The 20,892-nt window shown below is 39.0% G+C and overlaps 2 protein-coding genes across 2 annotated transcripts in view; one reads left to right on the forward strand and one right to left on the reverse strand.

Moving 5' to 3' along the window:
- Positions 1-11,164, reverse strand: part of map3k22 (mitogen-activated protein kinase kinase kinase 22) — a 65,680-nt gene extending 54,516 nt beyond the window's left edge. Inside the window, exon 1 of the mRNA XM_053488341.1 lies at positions 10,855-11,164. The gene's annotated coding sequence lies outside the window, so the exon portion shown is untranslated. The remainder of the gene's footprint in view (positions 1-10,854) is intronic.
- Positions 11,165-13,327: 2,163 nt separating this feature from the next.
- Positions 13,328-19,431, forward strand: acaa1 (acetyl-CoA acyltransferase 1). Its single transcript, XM_053487929.1, has 12 exons — positions 13,328-13,548; positions 15,449-15,542; positions 16,181-16,238; positions 16,359-16,438; positions 16,559-16,601; positions 17,560-17,658; positions 17,735-17,815; positions 18,299-18,489; positions 18,574-18,753; positions 18,923-18,978; positions 19,053-19,198; positions 19,286-19,431. Exons 1-12 carry the CDS (start codon positions 13,396-13,398, stop codon positions 19,359-19,361), a joined length of 1,257 nt encoding a protein of 418 aa, XP_053343904.1. The 5' UTR covers positions 13,328-13,395; the 3' UTR covers positions 19,362-19,431.
- Positions 19,432-20,892: the final 1,461 nt, after the last annotated feature.

The following is a 20,892-nucleotide window of genomic DNA, read 5'->3' on the forward strand; positions in this document are numbered from 1 at the left end:
GAGTCATTCGCTGTTAACGACTTTTAAGATATCGAGCCAAAAAGCCTTTACACACAGACAAACATTCACACAGGAACCCACCCGCCCACCCACCCACCCACCCACACACACACACACACACACACACACATACACAGACCACTGCAGTCTTACCCTCTTGATTATCTGGCATGAAATGAAAGCCGAAGAGACTCTAGAGGACGATGTTAGGATCTCAGAGGGGGTCGAGTCCCCGCCATGCCTCAGGGTGGAATTGGATGAGATTTCAAAGACTATTTTAGACGTAAGTGAAAGTGTGTGTGAAAGGGTGTTTTTTCACTCGTACATAAAAAATAGGTACATTCAGGTTCGAAAGCTGAGGCTTAGAGCTTAGAGTCGTTCCACTTTTAAGGGACAGTATGGGGGATAGAACACAGACCGAACAGGTCTCGCGTTTGGAAAGACGTCACGGGGCATTTTCCCAGACCGGTTTAAAGGGTCTATGTGGACGTACTGTTTGCCACAGCGATATTTCTTTTATTTGTTTTTATTAACCTGTTCAAGAGATGCACAACATGAGACGTTATTAAGTCATTAGAATTGTAACGGCAAGCTTTCTTAAATGACGTAGTGCCGTCACAGTCAGACACACTACCATCCTGGAAATGATGTCATCGCTATACAAATTCACAGACAGTCACATGATGGCGACAGGATGTTCGTCAGATGTCACTTAAGGACGGAGAAAGTTTAAATGGTTGGTGACACCTGCGTCACCGTTACAGGTGTTGATTCGATGGAGCGTTATGTTGCGGCTGCGAAATGCAAGGTAGCGATAAAAATATCAGCGAGACGAGAGGAAGAAACCAGCAAGAGAAAGCGACAAAAAAGTGCAGTAAAGGCTTATGTTATTCCTGAGCTGTAGACATAACACATAACCTCAATCAAATATATTAGGACACCACAATCAAAAATTCATATTATTACTATCAAATATATTATATTATTATTATTATTATTATTATCAAATATATTATTATTATTATAACTAACCCTAGGCACGTGACAAATTAATACACGAAAATGAAGACACGTAATACAAATTCTCATATAATGTTTATTTTGAGGCACGTTTATTATGCAGGGGTTTGTCATATAATACAAAAATGTTTACATTAAATAAATATTGTTTGTGATGAAAAATTAAATGAAACGATTTTTATTATAAAATAGGCAATATAAAAATATACATGTATATGAAAAATATTTATAATTTATGTATTTTTCCCTATACAACATGTCTTTTTTATATTGCTTAGTTTATAATCAAATTCATTTGGTGCAATTTGTGAACCATAAACCTATAAATTTATGTTCTAATATAATATTTGATAGAGATTATGTAGAGGAGGCTTTTTAGCGCATAACACATTAAAAAAATAAAAGTAGATTTTTCTAAAAAGAATTTCAATTAATCTTTGTTTCTTTTATATATTTTACATTTCTGTTTAATTAAGCAAAATTACATTTTATCCGATTAATCGATTAAATCTTAAACCGATAGCGACAGCCCTAGTTATAAATGGGATTTATTCATCTAAGATCAATAACATCTTCAGCTCATATTGAGTTACTAAGAAGAAGTGCAGGTTACACTTACACTCTGTGTATGACTAATCCTGAACCACACATTGATACTGAATGAACGAACGCAAAACCACTTCTGATATTTTATACATCTGACGCCTTTCAAACATCCTGCAGTCTACACACAACATCATTTAACCCGAGAGACCTCAGGACCGAGTCGAGGTTCACTCTAGACGGGGCGCCAATACATTACGCAAAAGAAAACCCCCAAGCACGGAACAGGAACATGAGGACTCGCAGATCCGAGACGGGAGAGGAATCCGGACCCTGGAGGCGTGGAGCCACAGGGTTACCCACTACACCACAGTGCCGTCTATCATTACCAGTACTACCACAACTACTACTTCATCATCATATCCAGAAAACAGAACCCTTTATTACGGCTGAAACTTAAAACCGTGTTTAACAGAAGTAAGAAGTTTCCCTTGTCCTTCTTCTAAATACGGTAACTGATGAAGATGGGATTTTCAACACAAAGTAAAATTTGTCCATCCGTACCACTAATTCTCCAGGAGTCAGGGACTGTGATTGGAGTTAAAATAAAAATGAAAACTGTCTAGAACCAAAGCAATTTTTTTGGTCTTTATGGTTAGCACTGTCGCCTTGCACCTCCAGGGTCAGGGTTCGATTCCCGCCTCAGGGTCTGTGTGCATGGAGTTTGCATGTTCTCCTGTGCTTGGTGGGGTTCCTCCGGGTTCTCCGGTTTCTTCCCATAGTCCGTCTTGTTTTTTCATGCTGTTCACAATCCCCTCTGAGATCCCCGGTGTGGGTCAGTATCGAAGTGAGCGACAGCTGTAAGTCAGTGCGCCGTCTTCCCCGCTCGGACAGCACAGCGACCTCAGTCCCCCTTGACTCCTGGACATCTGTTTAAGGTTACTGAACTATTAATGCAGAATGACAGAATTTGTTATAAAAATACAGACAATAAATAATCAGAGCGATGAACTGTCTGGATTACAGACGCTTAAAGGAATGAGAGGTCACACGGTTCAAGTCACAAACATCTCCCCAATTACTGCAGTCCTGGCTCAGTAAGGGTCTAAACCTCAAGCTGTTCTAAAGGGCCTCCTTTCTTCTGATTAAAAAGGTCAGTTCGGTGCCTTGTTTGTGTGTTTGCGCTTGTGAAAATTGGCATGACTGTGAAGTTTCTCCAGAACGAGTCAACGCAGAAAAATGCCCTGACCGAGGCACAAAGGGTTTGCTGTGATTTTTCCATAGCGTGCGCCCAGAGCAGCGAGAGAAGGCATGAAAGGGACAAAACAAACAATTACAAGATCAACAAACACTTATTTATAACACTTTTATAAAGTGCTCCATGAGCTTAAGGAACTCGACCAGTCGCTCAATTGGTGCGGGGTGGGGGGGGTGTTTGTCAAGTTAAAGTCATCATAAGTACAGATTTAGAGTTTTGATTGATCTCTGGGGGAAAAAATAATAAACCCTGTAAACATCATTCCAAGAATTCCTAGAATTCTAATCTTCACTGGGAAAAAACATTAAAACATCAAAGACACACAGTGTGACAGATGCACACACACACATTCACACACCGGCTGACACGCGAACAGGCTTGTAGTCATGCTAAGAAGTGCATCCAAGACAGGTGGCCTTCCAAACACAGTGATACACACACACACACACACACACACACACACACACACACACACACACAAGTCAAGTGTTTTCTCCTTGCTGTGTCTGGCACCAGGTACACACTCTGTGGCCCATCTGTTCTGCTACTCTACCATCATGTGAGTCTCACACACACACACACACACACACACACACACCTGCGTGTCTCCCTGCATTCAGATCACGCTGCATTCACAGCCCAGGTCACTGGTTGCACTCAAACACTGTAACACAAAACTCTATTAAATGACCAATCAGGCCAGAGATGAGCAAATGCTTCAGTCAAACAACTCGATCACTTCTGATTCACGACGTTCCGCTGTCACTCACATGACGTGTAACAAGGGGGTGGAGCTAAACGTGCTAACCACTAATCGCGAGCTGTTATTTTTATGCCGAAAACAGTTTCGCACCCTGATTTTATTTTTGTTCGCTTGAACGCTTACCTACTTCATCAAACTCACACTCGCGTTAAAGTCCAGCCAATCAGAAGCTTCTGTTTTTTTTTTTCACATTCCGACGACCTGTTTCTGATCGACTCCCTTTGATGCTTTATGTGTCCGCTCAACGCGTACGTGCAAAACCGCGTAGATAAGCTGGGCTGTTACGTTCTCTCCGCTTGCTGCGTTTATCATGACATAAGTTGATTCTGCATCTGTGTTATTTTTATCAACATATGGTAAATGTCTCACACACACACACACACACATGCTAAAACTAAAATACACCCTACTGTCTGATCAGAGGCAGGCATGTGCAGTTCTAATTGGATTATAAGTTAAAGTATTAGATCATTAAAGCTGCCTTGTTGATTCGAGACAGGAGCGAAAGCTACAGAGGAGTTTACTGGAAGTGTGTTAAGATTGAGCAATAAACTCTTTAACAACAATAAATTCTATTATTTAATTCAATTATTTAACAAAATCCTATGTATTTATTAGCAGACTAACACTGTTATATTTACCTTATGTTAATTTTATTTATTTATTATATAATAATAATAACAACAACAACAACAACAACAACAATAATAATATAAACTAACACACTGATGAAGTTCTCTTGTCTAAATGTCCAAAATGCACATGCATAAAATATTGTTTTTTTTTTTTATATATTATCGTTAATATTCTATTTATGTTCAACGACTTTTCACTTTATTTCCATTAAACTAGAAAAAAGTGCCTTTTATTTCAATACAGGAGAGTTAAAAGTCCTGCGCAGACAACACTTTTTTTCTAAAGTGCAATAAATGTTTTTTGTTGTACGAAAAAAAAAAGCAGAGAGAAAGAATCGTGATCTTAATTCCCATGGAGAAAAAAATCGTGATTCAAATTTTGTCAAGAATCGTGCAGCCCTAAAACAAACACACACGCGGTTTAGGGTAATAAATATCAATATACAATACTTCTCGTCATCCTACGCTACATTTTCTTTGCTTCAATTTGGAAATATTTCGAATTTCCCGAGCATTCATTTACTCCACATTCCACTCAAACATTTGGAAAACTGTTATTCGGCCATAATTATGGGCCATCCAGAAAACTGACGTAAACACTAAACAGGGAGGTGTACTGTATTTCCCAATCCTTTCTGTAATGTCTCCGAAGATTCCACATGACACCAGGCCAGCTGTTACTATCCACGCCCACATGCGTCAGTAAACCGCTTTTCTTTTATCACGCCGGAGTCTCCAGAAAGCACCATGAGGGTCGGCGCTCGTTAAGGACCTTGAGTAATCGCTCGATTTTTCTCCACGGTCATTCCCAGCTTGGAATAGGAAGACCCTCGATCTGCATTACCTCACCTCCCAGCATGAGCTCAGTGCCAAACGCGTGCCAAAAAACTAAACTAAAAGAAATCCGTTCACATCCAGTGACAGCGATTAGATCTCGGTGATGCCGTTCCTACGGTGAGCAAACTCGAAAGGTCAGCAGATGAGAAAAAACAGCAGGCTTCGTCTATTGTTTGCGATCCAGTGAGTCATGGGCTGCAGGAGGGGCCCAGGGGTTTCTGGGAAGTGACACAGAGGATCGAAAGGATGGAGAGAGAACGCTGTCATTTCTAGTAGCCTGCCATCTTTAAAAAGAGAACATCAAAGGTTCTTTGTGTGATTACCAGAAGTGCTATGGATCAGCAAGGAAAAGAAGACTGATCAAGTAGTGTTTTACCTAACAGACAATTAAAGCAAAGAACTTTTTTATAAACTGTCCTAAATGAGTTTAAATGATAAAATCGTATAAAAACTTTAACACATAAAAGTAAATATAAGCCATAATGATTTTTTTTATTCACTATTGTTCAAAAGAAGCAGACACTGAGCATTTAACTTTGAACAGCAATGAATAAAATAATTAGGTTACTTTTTAGCAGATAATAAAAAATAAATTAGTAAAAATAAAAAAAAAAGTAAAATATTTGAGTATTTAGTAAAATAGTTTATGATATAGTACTATAATTTTATTATTATTATTATTATTATTATTATTTTAAGAGTGGACAGGTTTCAGCCCTGACTATGGGGGATTTTGTCAGTGTGATCTGGCAACCCTGGCAAGAGAAAGTGAGAAGGAAGGTTTTTTCGGCTCAGGATTGCGATAGTAAAATACAATGTGGGTTTCACACAACAATGGTTAAGGTGAGCGATTATCCGTGATTCATGTGTGCACCGAACCGTGGGGGACGTCCCGTATCAAGTATGGTCCGTTACACCGCTATTGCATAGACGCGTAAACCTCTTTTAAAAGACTTTCGCTAGACATGATACGATTTCAACTGATTACATAGAAATTCAATATTTGACAAAAGCATTAAATCTGCTGGATGCTACAATTCAATTCATTTTGTTCAGAATATCAGGTAGATCTAACATCAAGATGGGATGTTTATAAAATCATAATACTTTTAGAATCGATACAAATACAAACTGAATCGACACCTAGGTATCGTGATAATATCATATCAGGTGATCCCTGGTGATTTCCATCCCTACGAATTGGCTAACACAGGTTTTAATCACTCACTCGTCACCTATAAAATCTTCGAGCTTTGTTCTACCCATGATCTGTCCCTTAAAGAAATCAAAAGTGAGAAAGCTCATTATTGTGTGTGTTTGTGCTTGCGTGTGTGCGTTTATATATACGTCTGAAAGAAGCAATGTTTCCTCGGATAAGAGACTAATTGCAGATGAGAGCGATCCAACCACACGACAGGTGAAGAGAGAACTGAAAGCTGAGCATTAGGATAAAAGTGTCTGCTGTTCCACTGACGGTATTTATCCGCCACTTATGCACACACACTCAAACGCATGCGCGCGCGCACACACACGTCCGCACAATGACGCAAATGAATCCCGATCTATTTTTAGAGCAGCTTATCCAGTGGCCAGGCCGACCTCCGGACGCAAATAATTCAACAAGAGACTGCGCTCCAAATAACAACCTGACGAAGCGCATGAAAAACTTTTCATATTAAGAAGTAAAACGAGTATATTTGTGCTTATTACTACTGTATGTAACAGATATAAAAGAAAAAAAAGCAATTAAAAGTACTTTAACACCAACTGACTTACACAATTCAGTTTCCTTTTTATTCACTTGAGCAGACATTCACGCACATGTGACACGTGCAAGTTTAAACAGGTAACTTACTGTAGATGATGCAATTCCTGCTGGGAATTCAAGTCAAGGCTGGGAAGTCTAAACAAACCTACAAGCATCAAGAGCTAAAAGGGTGAAGGGACTGGAACTCAAAACCTTCCTCACGAGGACCAAAACCCAAACCTTGATGCACCTGCGTCCAAAAGTTCAAAAGAGGAACGCTTGCTGAGAATGAAAAAGTATTCATTAGGCACAGAAATGCTGCGTCATTTTTTTTATTTTTGGACATTGTTTGACCAGTTGGTTGATCAATTCCCTTTAAAGGTACCCTTTAAATAACAATGCACTGTTAAGTGTATTATAAGACTTCGCTCGGTTATGGTATAACCAACACCTTATGACTAAAGTCCATCCGGTGTACCGTTGAAAAAAAGGCCCCCAGATGAGAAACTGTAACTTGCTCAGGGTTCCTTTGATCATGAAGCCCATCACCATACACACAGCAGCGTTTAGTCCAGGCCCGAGTACCTGCGGCGAAACGTTTGTTAAACCCGAGCCACTCGGACACGCAGGCCATAATCAGAGGATTTCCTCCAGCCTCATTAAAGCTGAGAAGCGACCGCGTCCGCAGATCAGGACCAAATTAGATAAGAGACTCCTGATTGCGATTTGAGCTCTCATTATCCGAGTAAACAATTCCCGACTCGTGTTCATCTCAGCGCCATCACCCGTCCTCGTCTGTGAGCGGCCGACAATTACGGTCTGTTCCATTTTTGGTAGCGTTTACTCCTCGTCTAATTATTCGGCGTAAAGCTTCTGGAGCTAAAAAAAGCTCCTCATTGTTCTGGGTTGAAGGTTTAACGTAGGAATACTCCTCATCCTTTCCATTTCAGTCCCACTTGTTCACCATAAATCATTCAACCTAAGCGAATCGAAATCCTGATTTAAATCCTCATCTACGCTGGTTTTAACGCTTAAGCTAAGTCATTTGATCCGATAGAACTGGATGGTTTCAATCACATGACTGACCACATTCCATTTCTTCTAACACAATGATGTTTTTTTATTTAAAGCATTTTAAGTCCCTGTGCATAAAAGCTTCTGCTAAAATGCTGCATATGTAATTAAACATGCAAGCCTTTACTCTTTGGGGAGACATTTTACTGGCATTTCGATTGGCTTTATGTTGGAAAGCAGAAACGCTAATCCTTCGTTCATTTTAATTAAAAACCCAGGGAGGTAAAGTGTCGTGTGTGGAGCAGCAGGTAGCAGCTAGCAACACACGCGAGCTCGGCCAAGCGTCAAAAGGTTATCCTCTTGGCCATCAGGTTTAAGCAATGTTTCCTGCTTCACTAGCGAGACTCGTCCAAATTTAACCATCACAAAGTGCATGCAACTGTCCAGCCCATAACTAGTGTCTAGCATTCAAGTCAAGTGGGCAGGTTTTCTGTACTGAATTGGACATTCCTTATACACGTATTGGTATTTGCACTTGGACTTGGTCTCAATTACGGGTATGCATCTCTATAAATAAATTAATTTGTGCATGCACGAATGAAGACTAGGCCTTGAGCTATGGATTCAACCCCCTTAAAACTCAATCGACAACGTCAGACTTGACCCCAGCGGTGTCTTGTCTCAATTATAAGCAACTTTGAACAGAAGTATCACCCAGGTAGCTAATCATTTTCACAACAACAGCCAATCAATGCAACTTGTATGTTCATGTCATCTAATACGCAAAGTACTTGACCTCTAATCTGAGTTCATGAAATAGTCCCGACTTTCATCATTACTCATACTGATACGAAACAATGTTAAAGGAGGACCTATTACGCAAAATTCAATTTCCAGTCAAGTTTAGATATTGGGTCACAACATAAAAACATGAAGAAAAAAAAATCTCTATCTCCCACTTACATTCACTTAACATTTAGTTGTGAGAAGTGCTTTATAAGGTCTTGAACATGGATGCTTCCAGCCCCTGCATTCTGATTGGCTAGGAAAAGTAACTTCCTCAAAGGGGTGTTCGGGGGCAGTTCATTAAAAAGGAGTGACACCAAGTAGCTTGAATGCAGGATCAGAGTTGTATTTCAGCTGGAACATTATCAGACATTTTTTGGACACTTCTAAGTCTTATGCAAACTTGTTTAAAGTGTGAGCTTCAAAGCAGATGTCTTATCCAAAGCATTTTACATTAGGGACTTGACAGAACTGAGCACTTAAGAGTTAATGGTCTTGCTGGAGAGCTTTAAACACTTCGACTACACTCCTATTATGAATGTTTTCGGATTTGGTAAGAAGAATTTGCCTTCGGAAACATATGTCTTAACCCCGGTCCCCATTAACAAGGAATCAAAACCTCCCACTTCTGCATGTCAGCAGTGTTCCACCATTAGTTTCTAGCATCTCATCCATCTTTGCTTGCTTTCAGCTCAGACCTCTCACTCTGTGGGTTGGCCAGTAGACCTGAGCACGGTGTGTGGGCCGATCAGGATCGACTTATTGCAGAGGAAGGGTGTGTTGCTGCCTACACTGCTGTCTAAATGACTCATTACAGCTGCTTTTAGGCGACGAGATAAAGCGCCGAACACAACGAAGGGCCAAGGTTCAGCGTGCAAGTTCTGGGAAAAGAAGTACTTGAGTTAATGAGCCACGGATGGAGCGATCGAAAGAACACAAGTTGCGATCCAGCTAAAACTCAAAGGCTGAAAGTGTCTCAAGTATATACACAAGCCATATCCAAGAGCAAAACAGGAAAATGGGATTGGGAACATTAGGGCCCACGCAGCAGACTGACTTTTTTGTCTTTCGTGGTTAATGACTCATGAAGGTCCAAGGTGGCGCAAGATGAAGCTGTATACTCAAGACAAATCGAGTCTGAGACAGGAAATGGAAACGCACTGCACGCAAACCTGATGTATGGATGTGAGGAACATAGTTACACAGTTATAAACTCTTATATCATAATTATAGAAAATGTTACCATAGGTAATGATATAGGCACTATGATAGTCTGATGGTATCTGTACCATGATATATAGTGCCATGGTAGCTTTGAAATTACCATCGTATTTATTTGCTGACATAGTATCATATGTACCATGTGGGTCTATGATGGAATATACTATTTTTATAATGCTACATGTCTCGAGCTTGAATTGGTCACATTTTATTTTAGGCTTAAGGTTTGGGTCTTGACTCGATCTTGGATAATCCTGGTTTTGGACTTGACATTGGATTATATTCTCATAATGTTAAAAACATGTCAGAAAGCCTTAGCAGGATATTAGGAAGCTTTACCTCAGATAAAACCGTACTATATTTTTGAAGTGCTACATCCAGTAAAAACTATAGGTTCGATAAATCAAGAAAGTAGCACGGACTGATGCAACTATAAATTTCTGCTACTGGTAGGAAATTCTGGCAGGTAGAAAAAAATTTGGACTGACCACAAGCCTACTTTTACCATCTCAGCATTTCAACCAAATCCTACATCAGGTGTTAAATAAAAAACATCAACCGAATGTTTAAGGGGGAAAAAAATGATTTATAGACTAAAGTGCACTGAAACAGACTTAATGCATCAATTACTCATGTTAGAAATATATTACTTTGCATTGTTTAAATGTAAATTTGTACTTTTATAGATAGGACGAATAATTAATAAGTATAGATGAGAGGCTCAATGTTGTCAAACATTCTGAAATGGAAAATAATGTTGACTGAAAGATGAAAAGTTTTTTGTTTGTTTTGTTTCCACATCAATATCAACAATAACAAACACTTCTAATGTGACATGATTGATTGTTTTATGTTATACAACTCTTACCACCATGCAAATCTTTTGATGTTGTTGTTTTTTTTCATGTTATTGTAAAGACTCAGGGTTTTGTTTGAACTCAAATTAACTTGACCAAATTGTGCACACTTTCTCATCTTTCTGCATTGACTCTCAGAAAATGCATCTTCCTCTCCTCCTCCTCTATCTTACCTTATGTGTGTGTTTTCATCCTGGGAAGAATAAAGATGCTGGATCAATCACAAGAAACGGATCTCAAATGGAAACAATGTTACTGTTGTTGCGAAGAAGAGAGAATCCACAAGATCCGGAAACTGAGCGCGAGACACTTAACGATCCAACCTTGCCAAATCTGCACGTGGGGTTTTTAATTAAATTGCTTTTAAGAATCCCCTCCAGGTCTGTAATCCAAAGAAACAAAAAAAAGTTGCACATTCAAAACCGTCCAACGCAAAGTTTCCAGTCCTGCCTTGACTCCTGTCTCTCTGACTACATGGTTTAGACTGAGAGTTTTTTTCCTTTGCACCGAGCACAAGCCAGTCTGATGTCAGCAGTAGCTCTGGGTCTGATCTCAAACAGCCCATTTTTGAATATATAGTGCACTAGGTAGGGTGGATAATCCATTATCTGGAGAGCTATGTTATCTAGTGAGGGAGTTGTTTAGGACTGGCGCTTCTACAGCGACAAATAATAACGTGTTTGGCGCCCTCTGCTGGGAAACAATAAAACAAGAAAAAAATATGGTCCCTTATTTTACTATTTTTTTAAATAAAATTTTAAAGTTAGCTCATGTCTCTACGGACGTGCATTGCATTAACAAAGAAAAAAAACACTTACATCATAATTATAACTTACTAACTCGATACGATATTATCATGATACCTTGGTCTTGATTCAATTTGTATGTATCACCATTTCATAACTATCCCAATTCATTATCATTTTGTTCCAATTCTAAACAAACTTAGCCAATAATTTGATCCAAGCGTACAGGATGCTGTGGTGCCTGCTAACATGTAAATAGTTTAGAGCACACCACCTGTAGGATCATAGAGGAACTGCAACATATTATCAACTTAAATGGTGTTGGTGTGGTATTACATGAATTGAATCCGCAAAATAATTGTGATAAATAACTGAATAATGTTTTCCTTATGACTTGCTATTACTACGACTTGCTAGACTCACTACTAACTATAAGTTCTCTCATTTTTTTCTTCATGAATGAAATCCAAAGTGTGTCTGTTAATGTGGAAAGACTCCTCAGATAATACCTCAAACTTCCTCTGTATCACTCCTCCTCTGAACATGCTGTTTTAGTGTCCATGGTAATCAGTTGCTGCTGAGCCATGTTTCTCCAAAGAACAGCAAAGCTGAGCAACAGACTGAGGGAGGGTCTTTTCTCATAAGAGGTCACAATTGGGGAAAAATTTATTGGCCTGGATAAGACCTGACCAATACATTATTTATTTATTTATTTACTTTGTACACACACAATGTACACCCTTCTGGATGTTTTTAAATGACCAAAATGCAACTTTTGCTGGATACAGTAGGTGTGTACCTAGGTGACTTTTTGCTCTTACAGCCTTTAAAAAAATCTAAACAAAGTGTTGTTACCGTATTAACAGTCAAACATTACTTAATATAAAATGTAACACTTTCTTGATACATTCGCTTGTCTTTATTCCTTGCATGCCTTTGTACAATGTTTTTTCTTTTTTTTTTTCTTCTTTTTTTTGGAATTAATCTCTAATGAGTTGACTGTTTGACCAAAAACTTCTCTGGTCTAATTTTACCCTGCTTAACAGTTTGCTACATTAACCACATGGCAATGCTACTGCCCACTGATAGCGATTTAGTCGCTCCAGCTCTGTCATCTCATCATCTAATTGTATACAATCCATACTATAACAGCTTTCAATGCCACTGCACATGTACATCATATAGCAGTATGCATTCTAGAAATTGTTTTGGCATGGATAATAGTGGACTAAAATATCCGAAAACATTTAAAATAAGAAAGTTTAAGCAAGTTCCATTTAAAATTACATCGTTTCACAGAACATTGCGGAATGGATTGTGAAATGTGGATGGAAGGAAGAAAAGAATGATTCATTTCTGCTTGTTGCAAGCCACATTCAAGGACCTACTTCAAGTTTTTGAATCAAAGAGATGTCTTGATCTTAATTATCGTCTTGATCTAAAGACTTACAGAAATTGGTTCATATATTTTTTATTCAAATGGTTTATACACCATGTAAAACATATAGTACTATATATATATATATATATATATATATATATATATATATATATATATACTCTTTAAAGCAGCTTTATGACAGCTTTATTTAATGACCCTTATTAAAAGCGCTATACAAATAAAAACGTAATTGAATTGAATTAATGTTGTCACATCAAAAAAATGTTTTAGAAAAAAAATTAATTAAGGGGTTCGTGTTTTTATTCACGCAGATACGTGGGCTAATAATAATAATAATGATTACATTTAAGCTGAACAGATTGTTTTTAGCGCTAATCTTTTAACTTTTCATTTCTATAAACTTTTTTTCAGATAGTGTAAATACTGTATAAGCTTTATACTCTGAGTGTTAATGACTTTTATTTTGAAATCGTGTCAGAGCCAGTGGATGAGGAAGTGAATACGGAGTGCCGTGTAAAGACTAAAGTCCTCATTCTGTCTCTGTACTCCTCGGCTCTCCGTCAGCTATGAACCGGATTAAAGTGGTTTCTCGCCATTTGTCACCTCCACGCGCAGACTTTCAGGCTTGTGGCGCGCGCGCTCCAGCGTCACCTCAGGATGTGGTGGTGGTTCACGGGGTGCGGACTGCCATAGGGCGGGCCAAGAGAGGTTCCTTCAAGGTGTGTGTGTGTGTGTGTGTGTGTGCAAGATGTGGGTGATATGCCAGAAAATATCTTATCACGATACAGATCAATATGGTACATTAGTGCTCCATTAAACATGAATAAAATAATGTAGATCTTTACACTTATCACTTATACACTATCATATCTATATCTATATACTTGGATCAGTATCAATATATATTTGTAAAAAAATAATTTATTGCAAATAAAACAATGTAAAACATTTATTAACATTTATACACAAGTATTTATTATTTATTATGAAGTTTTTGTTTATTATATGCTGGTGAACCCCAAAATTAAACTCCAGTGCAGTTTATAATTAGTCAAAACACAGCTGGAACACATCTGGAACACATCCCAACTTCCCACAATACCCTATTAAATCCAGTGGGGATGGAAATCACCAGTCACCTCCCGATACAATATTATCAAGTTACCTAGATAAAAAATTGCAACTTTAAAAGTATCACGAGTTTATAGTTATCCCGATGTTTTTTTTTTCTTTTAAAATTTTAATGATTACAGCGCTACATCTGCAAATACGAATTTAATCCATTTTGGAGGTGAGTTCTTACGGCAAAATTTCATACTGGAAAACACATTTTTCTATAGAAAATAATGCAAATGCAGATAATCCGTTCCAGCCACCCAAAATTTTACCTATATTAAAAAATTTTAACACTATAATCATACATTAACAATCAAAACATTTAGAAAACACATGTAAATAAAGTAAATAGCAAATAAAAAGACAGTAAAAGCACAGACTGCTTTAAAAACTTGTTTACATCTGAGGCTGATCAGCCGTTCACTTGTCACGACCATTCAAGCTGAAAACCAGACAATTCTGGTCACTGGCCGTCCAATTGGTTCATCTCTATTAGAAATGTAAAAATAGGTTAAAAAAATAATAATATGGAAATCGCCGCACAAAAGAATTGTGACTTAACTAATAGTAACATAGGCCTAATCTATTTTTTTCTCCCATCTCTAAAATCCAGTCTTTTTATGCATAATCCTGTGAAGCATGATGGTGGTAGCGTCATGTTACAGAGATATCTTTCTTCAGGGAAACTGGTTAGGTTTGAGTGTAAGATAAATAAAGCTGAAAAAAGAACAACCTGTTGCTCAAAGTAAGCCTGGAACTGAGGTTCACCTTTAAACAGACTGTACTGTACATGGTACTTCCTGGCAAAACTACACTGGGCTTGGTTAAAACGGAACACTTGTGAAATTAGGGTTGCTTCGATCAGGTTTTTGGGGCCGATTACCAGTTCCAGATTACAGAAGTCAGAATCGGGTGATACTAATCATCATTATTGGGATCTTCGAACTAAAGAGGGAAAATTTTGCATTCCTTAACAAGCATCATGGGGCTCTCACACATGCCGAAATGCTTATCAAAAATGCGCTGAATGTTTTTAAATAAACACACACGTTAGGCACTTTATTAATAATAATAATCACAATAATATTGGTTTATTTGATTAGCCAGTTCAGAGACAACCGCACAAGAAAAATTTATCAATTCTGATCAGAAACCGAAAGATTGGAGCAGCCCTAGTTGGGATCTCCTAGTGAAAATTTGAAAATGACCGTTTACTAACAGACAGCATCCAATCTAACAGAGCCTGAGCTAGAACAATGGGGCAAAATGTCAGGGGAAAGTGATCCCAGGAGACAAGTATCCAGGAAGTCTTGCGGTTGGAGTTACACTTAAATGTGTACTGACATGCAGGGATGAATACTTCACTTTCAAAGGCTAGACATGTTGTGTAAAAGTCAGTTTCAGCTCCAGGTTGGAACAGAGCAAATATGGTGAAGTCCAATGGGGGTGAATAGTTTTGCAGTTTTAACTTTTTTTTTTTTTGGTTGTGGCAACACTCTACAGGACACGACCCCGGACGAGCTGCTGAGTGCAGTGATGACAGCAGTGCTGAGGGACGTGGGGCTGTCCGCGGATAAACTAGGGGACACGTGTGTTGGTGAGTCATTGTTCCCAACCCAGTTTGTCTATTTCAGTGTCCAGGATCGTGTCCCCACTCTGTGTTCATGTCGACAGTTTATAGAAGATTTAGTTAACGCAGGGAGACGGCCAGACGTATCCAACCACAGTATGGTATCTACTTTTTTTTTGTTGGATGAAGAGTAATACAGTGTTACATAGACTCTGTGATGATCAGTGATATATTTAAAAATGTGGTTTTGTGAAGTTGAACTTTGCCTCCAGTTGTTGGTCCTAGCGATCTTTAGCTATTAAGAAGCGCTAGCATAGCCATTAGTGGGTACATTTAACCTAAGCTTCATTTAACCTTTGGCTGAACATGTCTTTAGGATGTCCTCGCCAATTAATGGTCTCATACGAATGGCTTCTCATTAGAAATATCGGTAGGACAATCCCTAAAATAGATGGCAAGTGATTTCTACGGTCTGTGAATGTTTCCAATCCCTGCGTTCTGATTGGCCAGGAAAATGCCCTTCCTCAAAGAGCAGCTACAGAAGCTACAGACTCAGACTTGTTTAATGAGAAGTATAATATGTGACATCTTAATTTTAGCTTTGTGTAGTGTAGACCAGCTCTTTAATCTGCGTGCAGTATAACCTGATGGTTTTTATGCTCTAGGTAACGTGTTACAGCCGGGTGCAGGAGCTGTGATGGCGCGGATTGCACAGTTCATCAGGTATAACACTGCACAATATGAATTCATACTGATTTATTATTTTAATAGACAATAATAATAATACTGGTTTTAATAACATCTCAAATATGCTAAAATGATTTTTTTATTTTTTATTTTAAGTGGCTTTCCAGAAACTGTACCAGTATACACGGTAAACCGTCAGTGTTCATCTGGACTGCAGGCACTTTTTAATGTCGCAGGTGAGAATCCAGCTCCACAAACCCAAAATAAACTTGTCCTGTCTTTGTGTTATAAGTAAATGTAAAGTCATGTGCTGTTAAAACAATAAGCTTTCTATGTTTTCTGTGTTTTCTTTATAGGTGGTATCAGGAACGGGTTTTATGATATAGGCCTCGCCTGTGGGTTGGTATTTCTTTGTGACATCATTTTTTAAGTTACCATTGAAAGGGTCAATCTGCGTGAAATTAACTTAAAAGATGCTTTTTTTGGAATTTACTAATTAACTAATAACGCTTCATTCTGTACTTTTACAGAATACCCGAGCACTGTTGAGTTATAGATCCTGATTGGTTAAGGAAGTGTTGATTCATTTTTCTATACACAGCAGCTCTAAGAGCAGTGCTGTCTGCAAAAAGTATATATTTAGCATTTTTTGAAAGGAGTCTCCAGTATCAGTACTTTATAACAGGCTGGGGTTATGATGTAATATAACCCCATATTTTGAGTGTCGGCTTTTCCTAACTTTAAGTAAGAAGTGAGGGACAACAGAACTAATATAACTATGCAATAATGAATAATTCTTTAAATGTACGCTCCTGGGATTTGCATAAAAATAGAAAGGAGCGAGTGTGACAGAGTTACCGGAAGAACTCATATTTTCCAGCAAGCTCAGTAAAACCTAACAACTGTTTTACTTATAGTACTGTGCAAAAGTCTTGGGCACAGACAAAAACATGGCATCAGCAAAATAAACAGTCAATATTTGGAGTTAAAATCAGGAGTTTTATATGGAAATACTGAATGATTTTGTACAGAATTATACAGACATGATAACCATATATACCAAAATTGGTACAGCATATAATATGGTGCCTAAGACAAAAGTAATCGTCTTCACATCACGTCACCACACAGCACAGCTCCATTACTGATTATTTTTCCATTACAGCACACCCTAAGTATAATATTCTTTACAATATTACAATTTATTTTCTTAGTCGAAGGAGCTTCTGTGGAATGTATATCTAATTTAACACATTTTATTACCAACAACAAAACAAATCTCAGAGCCTTTAACATACATTTCCTTTATGTGTGTGTGTGTGTGTGTGTGTGTGTGTGTGTGTGTGTGTGCATGCAGGGTGGAGAGCATGTCTCTGCGTTCTGTTGGGAACCCGGGAGACCTCAGCTCCAGACTGATGGACAACCAGAAGGCCAGAGAGTGTCTCATCCCCATGGGGTAAAGCTGCTCTGAAGTCAGCACTAAAATGCTTTTTATTTATTCATTCATTCATTCATTCATTCATTCTTTACAGAATCACCTCAGAGAATGTTGCGGAGAGATACGGCGTCACCAGAGAGAAGCAGGATTCATTTGCTTGCAGCTCTCACCATAAGTAAGATTATTAGGATGTATGAAAGCATCAGATAAGACCTCTTCATACACAAACACACACACACACATACTGTATATGTGTGTATATATATACAACGTGTATATATAACTTTTATATTGTGTGTACAGTATACATATGTAACTTTTGCTTTTCATGAAGGGTGTCAATAATTTTAAAATTGCCTGTACTGTACATATACAGTATACTACAGGTGGGAAAGTGGAGAATTCAATGTAATAACAGTGTAAAAGTTTTGTACTTATATGTACTTTTTATCCGTTTATGGCTACATTTATGCAACATTAGACATACATTCTATATGTGATATAGTAATCACATATAGCAGAAATAAAGAGAAGATAATAATATGAATGTTGACTTTCAGTTTCTAACTTCTTTAAACCAATCAGAATCATAAACACCGTTGCAGCCTTAAAACGCGACTCACTCCCCTCTTATTTCCATTTTTCTCTTCCTGCTCAGAGCAGCTCAGGCTCAGAAGCAGGGTCTGTTCTCGCAGGAGATTGTTCCAGTTACCACCAAGTTTGTGGATGAGAATGGAACCGAGCGCACCATCACGGTCACCAAGGACGACGGCGTGCGGCCTGGCACCTCCATGGCGGGTCTGGCCAAACTGCGCCCTGCGTTTAAGGAGGATGGCAGCACCACGGCAGGTGGGTGTGAGGATATGAGAGAGATTTAATTAGTGTTGCAGGATTACTTCTGAATGATTCTTCTATTCTTCTATGCGTGTGTAGGTAATGCCAGTCAGGTGAGTGATGGAGCAGCAGCTGTGTTGATGGGTCGCAGGTCTACAGTAGAGGCTCTCGGTTTGCCGGTGTTGGGAATTCTGAGAGCTGGTGCGGTTGTGGGAGTTCCTCCAGACGTGATGGGAATCGGTCCGGCCTACGCCATTCCAGCCGCCCTGGAGAAGGCAGGTAGGTGGGCTTTCCCGCTCTATGTAGAGCTGCATTACTCGTGAAACCCTACACGTGGTAAAATTCTAATATTTTCCCCTGCATATACAGTAGTTTTAAAAACCCCAAACCGTAGCAAAAATCAAACCCCAAACATCAACCTACTATACACGCCCTTTTCCGTCTTCAGGTTTGACCGTCAATGATGTCGATGTTTTTGAGATCAACGAAGCCTTCGCTAGTCAGGTGAGTAGTTTTTTAAAAACATGCTAACTATATACATGTGTTCTTTCATCTAAACATCTGCCTTTACACCTCAGGCGGTTTACTGTGTTGAGAAACTGGGCATCCCGATGGAGAAGGTGAACCCCAATGGTGGCGCCATCGCACTGGGTCACCCGCTGGGCTGCACAGGAGCTCGCCAGGTCGTGACCTTACTCAGCGAACTCAAACGCAGGGGCAGGAGGTAAGTACTGTATGTCTGCTCTGGTTAGAATCATTTCTTATTCAAAACGCTGGATTCTGACAGTAAACATCCGGTCGATCCTTTCAGAGGCTACGGCGTGGTGTCCATGTGCATCGGAACGGGCATGGGAGCCGCCGCAGTCTTTGAGTATCCTGGACCATGAAGAAGACTGAAGCTTCATGTTGTGATCATCAAGAACATGTGTTGGCTCTAATTAAACACTAACGTAGGAATTGAGTGCCTGGTTGAGTCGGATTAAACCCTGAACAATGTGATTTTATAGAGGGGGCGTGTTCATGAAATAAGGTTTGATCAGTAAGTAAAATTTGAATTATTGATTAAAATGTAGCTGAAAAGTAATGAGAGGTTATTACAGGATCCTTTCTATTACAGGATCATTTACAGCCTTAAGAGCTGTCCTTATATTTGGGAAATCCCATACATCCCATACATAGTTGTACCTAGCAATACGGACCTGCAAGCCTGGTTGTTTCTGCAGTGAAGACACAAAGTCAGGCTTGTTTTATGTGTCCATGCGACCTACCATACAGTCTGCTTGTGCCATTAAAATTCAACATTTGAAGCAAAGACAAATTTAGGGAATTTTAGGATCAATAAAGTCCATACAAGCAAGCTTTATTTCTGTAATCACCACGTATGTCCTTACAACAGAGCACTCTCTACTGACCTCAGATCAGTGAGTCACAAAAATATGTAAACATATTCCTAATAAATAGCAATGATAAAACTGTCAGAGCGTGTTTTTTTCCCCTCAGATGTCATGTGTTGGGTTTTAAGATTCAAGAAAGGCAAGTCTTTACGTCGCTGTAATTAAAATGTAAAAGAAGGAAAATATCCCTCAAATTTAGCGTTTGGTGTTTGTAGTACTGTACCTGGGTGTGAAGCTGATCTCCAGCGATTGTCTAGAGGAGGAGACGGGAAACTCCGGTGCCTTTAAGACACCATGCACTGGAGCGACTCTAAACACTTTGTCTTCTTCTTCAGCATCTCCACCTACAACAACAATAAAACAAGTGTGTGTGTGTGTGTGTGTGCAATAAAGTCGACATGAAGTTCATATAAACACCTGGAGCGATAGTTGTACCTAGCAATACGGTCCAAAAACTGCTAGACCCGCCATGATTGGACAGGAACACTTCTTTAACTCTGGTCTGTCCCACGTAACAGGTGCCAAAGTCGACACTGTTGGAGGAGAGGTGCAGCATGGGTAGTGCCACGTGAGCACACAAACCTACACTCTGTAATAAATACATCAGGATTAATACACAACATGGACTTTTACCTACAAATAAGTTTAAGAGGTGAAAAGCCAACTTCACCTGAAAAAGCCACCAAAACAGACACATAATGACTCTGATTGTTGATTTCTAACCCAGAGTTAGAGATTTTTACCCCTAACCCTAAAACAAGCCTTTGATCAGAGAGAGGAACATAGAAAGGATCTCAGAGAGGACATCGAAGAAGAACTTAGAGTTTAAAAACACACCTCAGGACACGGCACCTCTGCTCGGATAGGCTGGTGACTGAGAACACACCACAAACACATGCAAGTCAAACAATATGAGTCAAATACTGTCATGAGTCATTATACTTTTCCAAAAACTGCTGTTTTATTGTTCTTACCATCCGGTGCCTTTTAGGACAGCGAGCCGCAGGACCGACTCAAAGCTCTG

Source organism: Clarias gariepinus, chromosome 26, assembly GCF_024256425.1.
Source record: "Clarias gariepinus isolate MV-2021 ecotype Netherlands chromosome 26, CGAR_prim_01v2, whole genome shotgun sequence".
Classification (NCBI taxonomy): domain Eukaryota; kingdom Metazoa; phylum Chordata; class Actinopteri; order Siluriformes; family Clariidae; genus Clarias; species Clarias gariepinus.

Coding starts and splice junctions, on each gene's coding strand:
- acaa1 (XM_053487929.1), top strand. CDS start 13,396: ATGAACCGGATTAAAGTGGTTTCTCGCCATTTGTCACCTCCACGCGCA. Junction 13,549..15,448: donor CCAAGAGAGGTTCCTTCAAG/GTGTGTGTGTGT, acceptor AACACTCTACAG/GACACGACCCCGGACGAGCT. Junction 16,602..17,559: donor GATATAGGCCTCGCCTGTGG/GTTGGTATTTCT, acceptor GTGTGCATGCAG/GGTGGAGAGCATGTCTCTGC.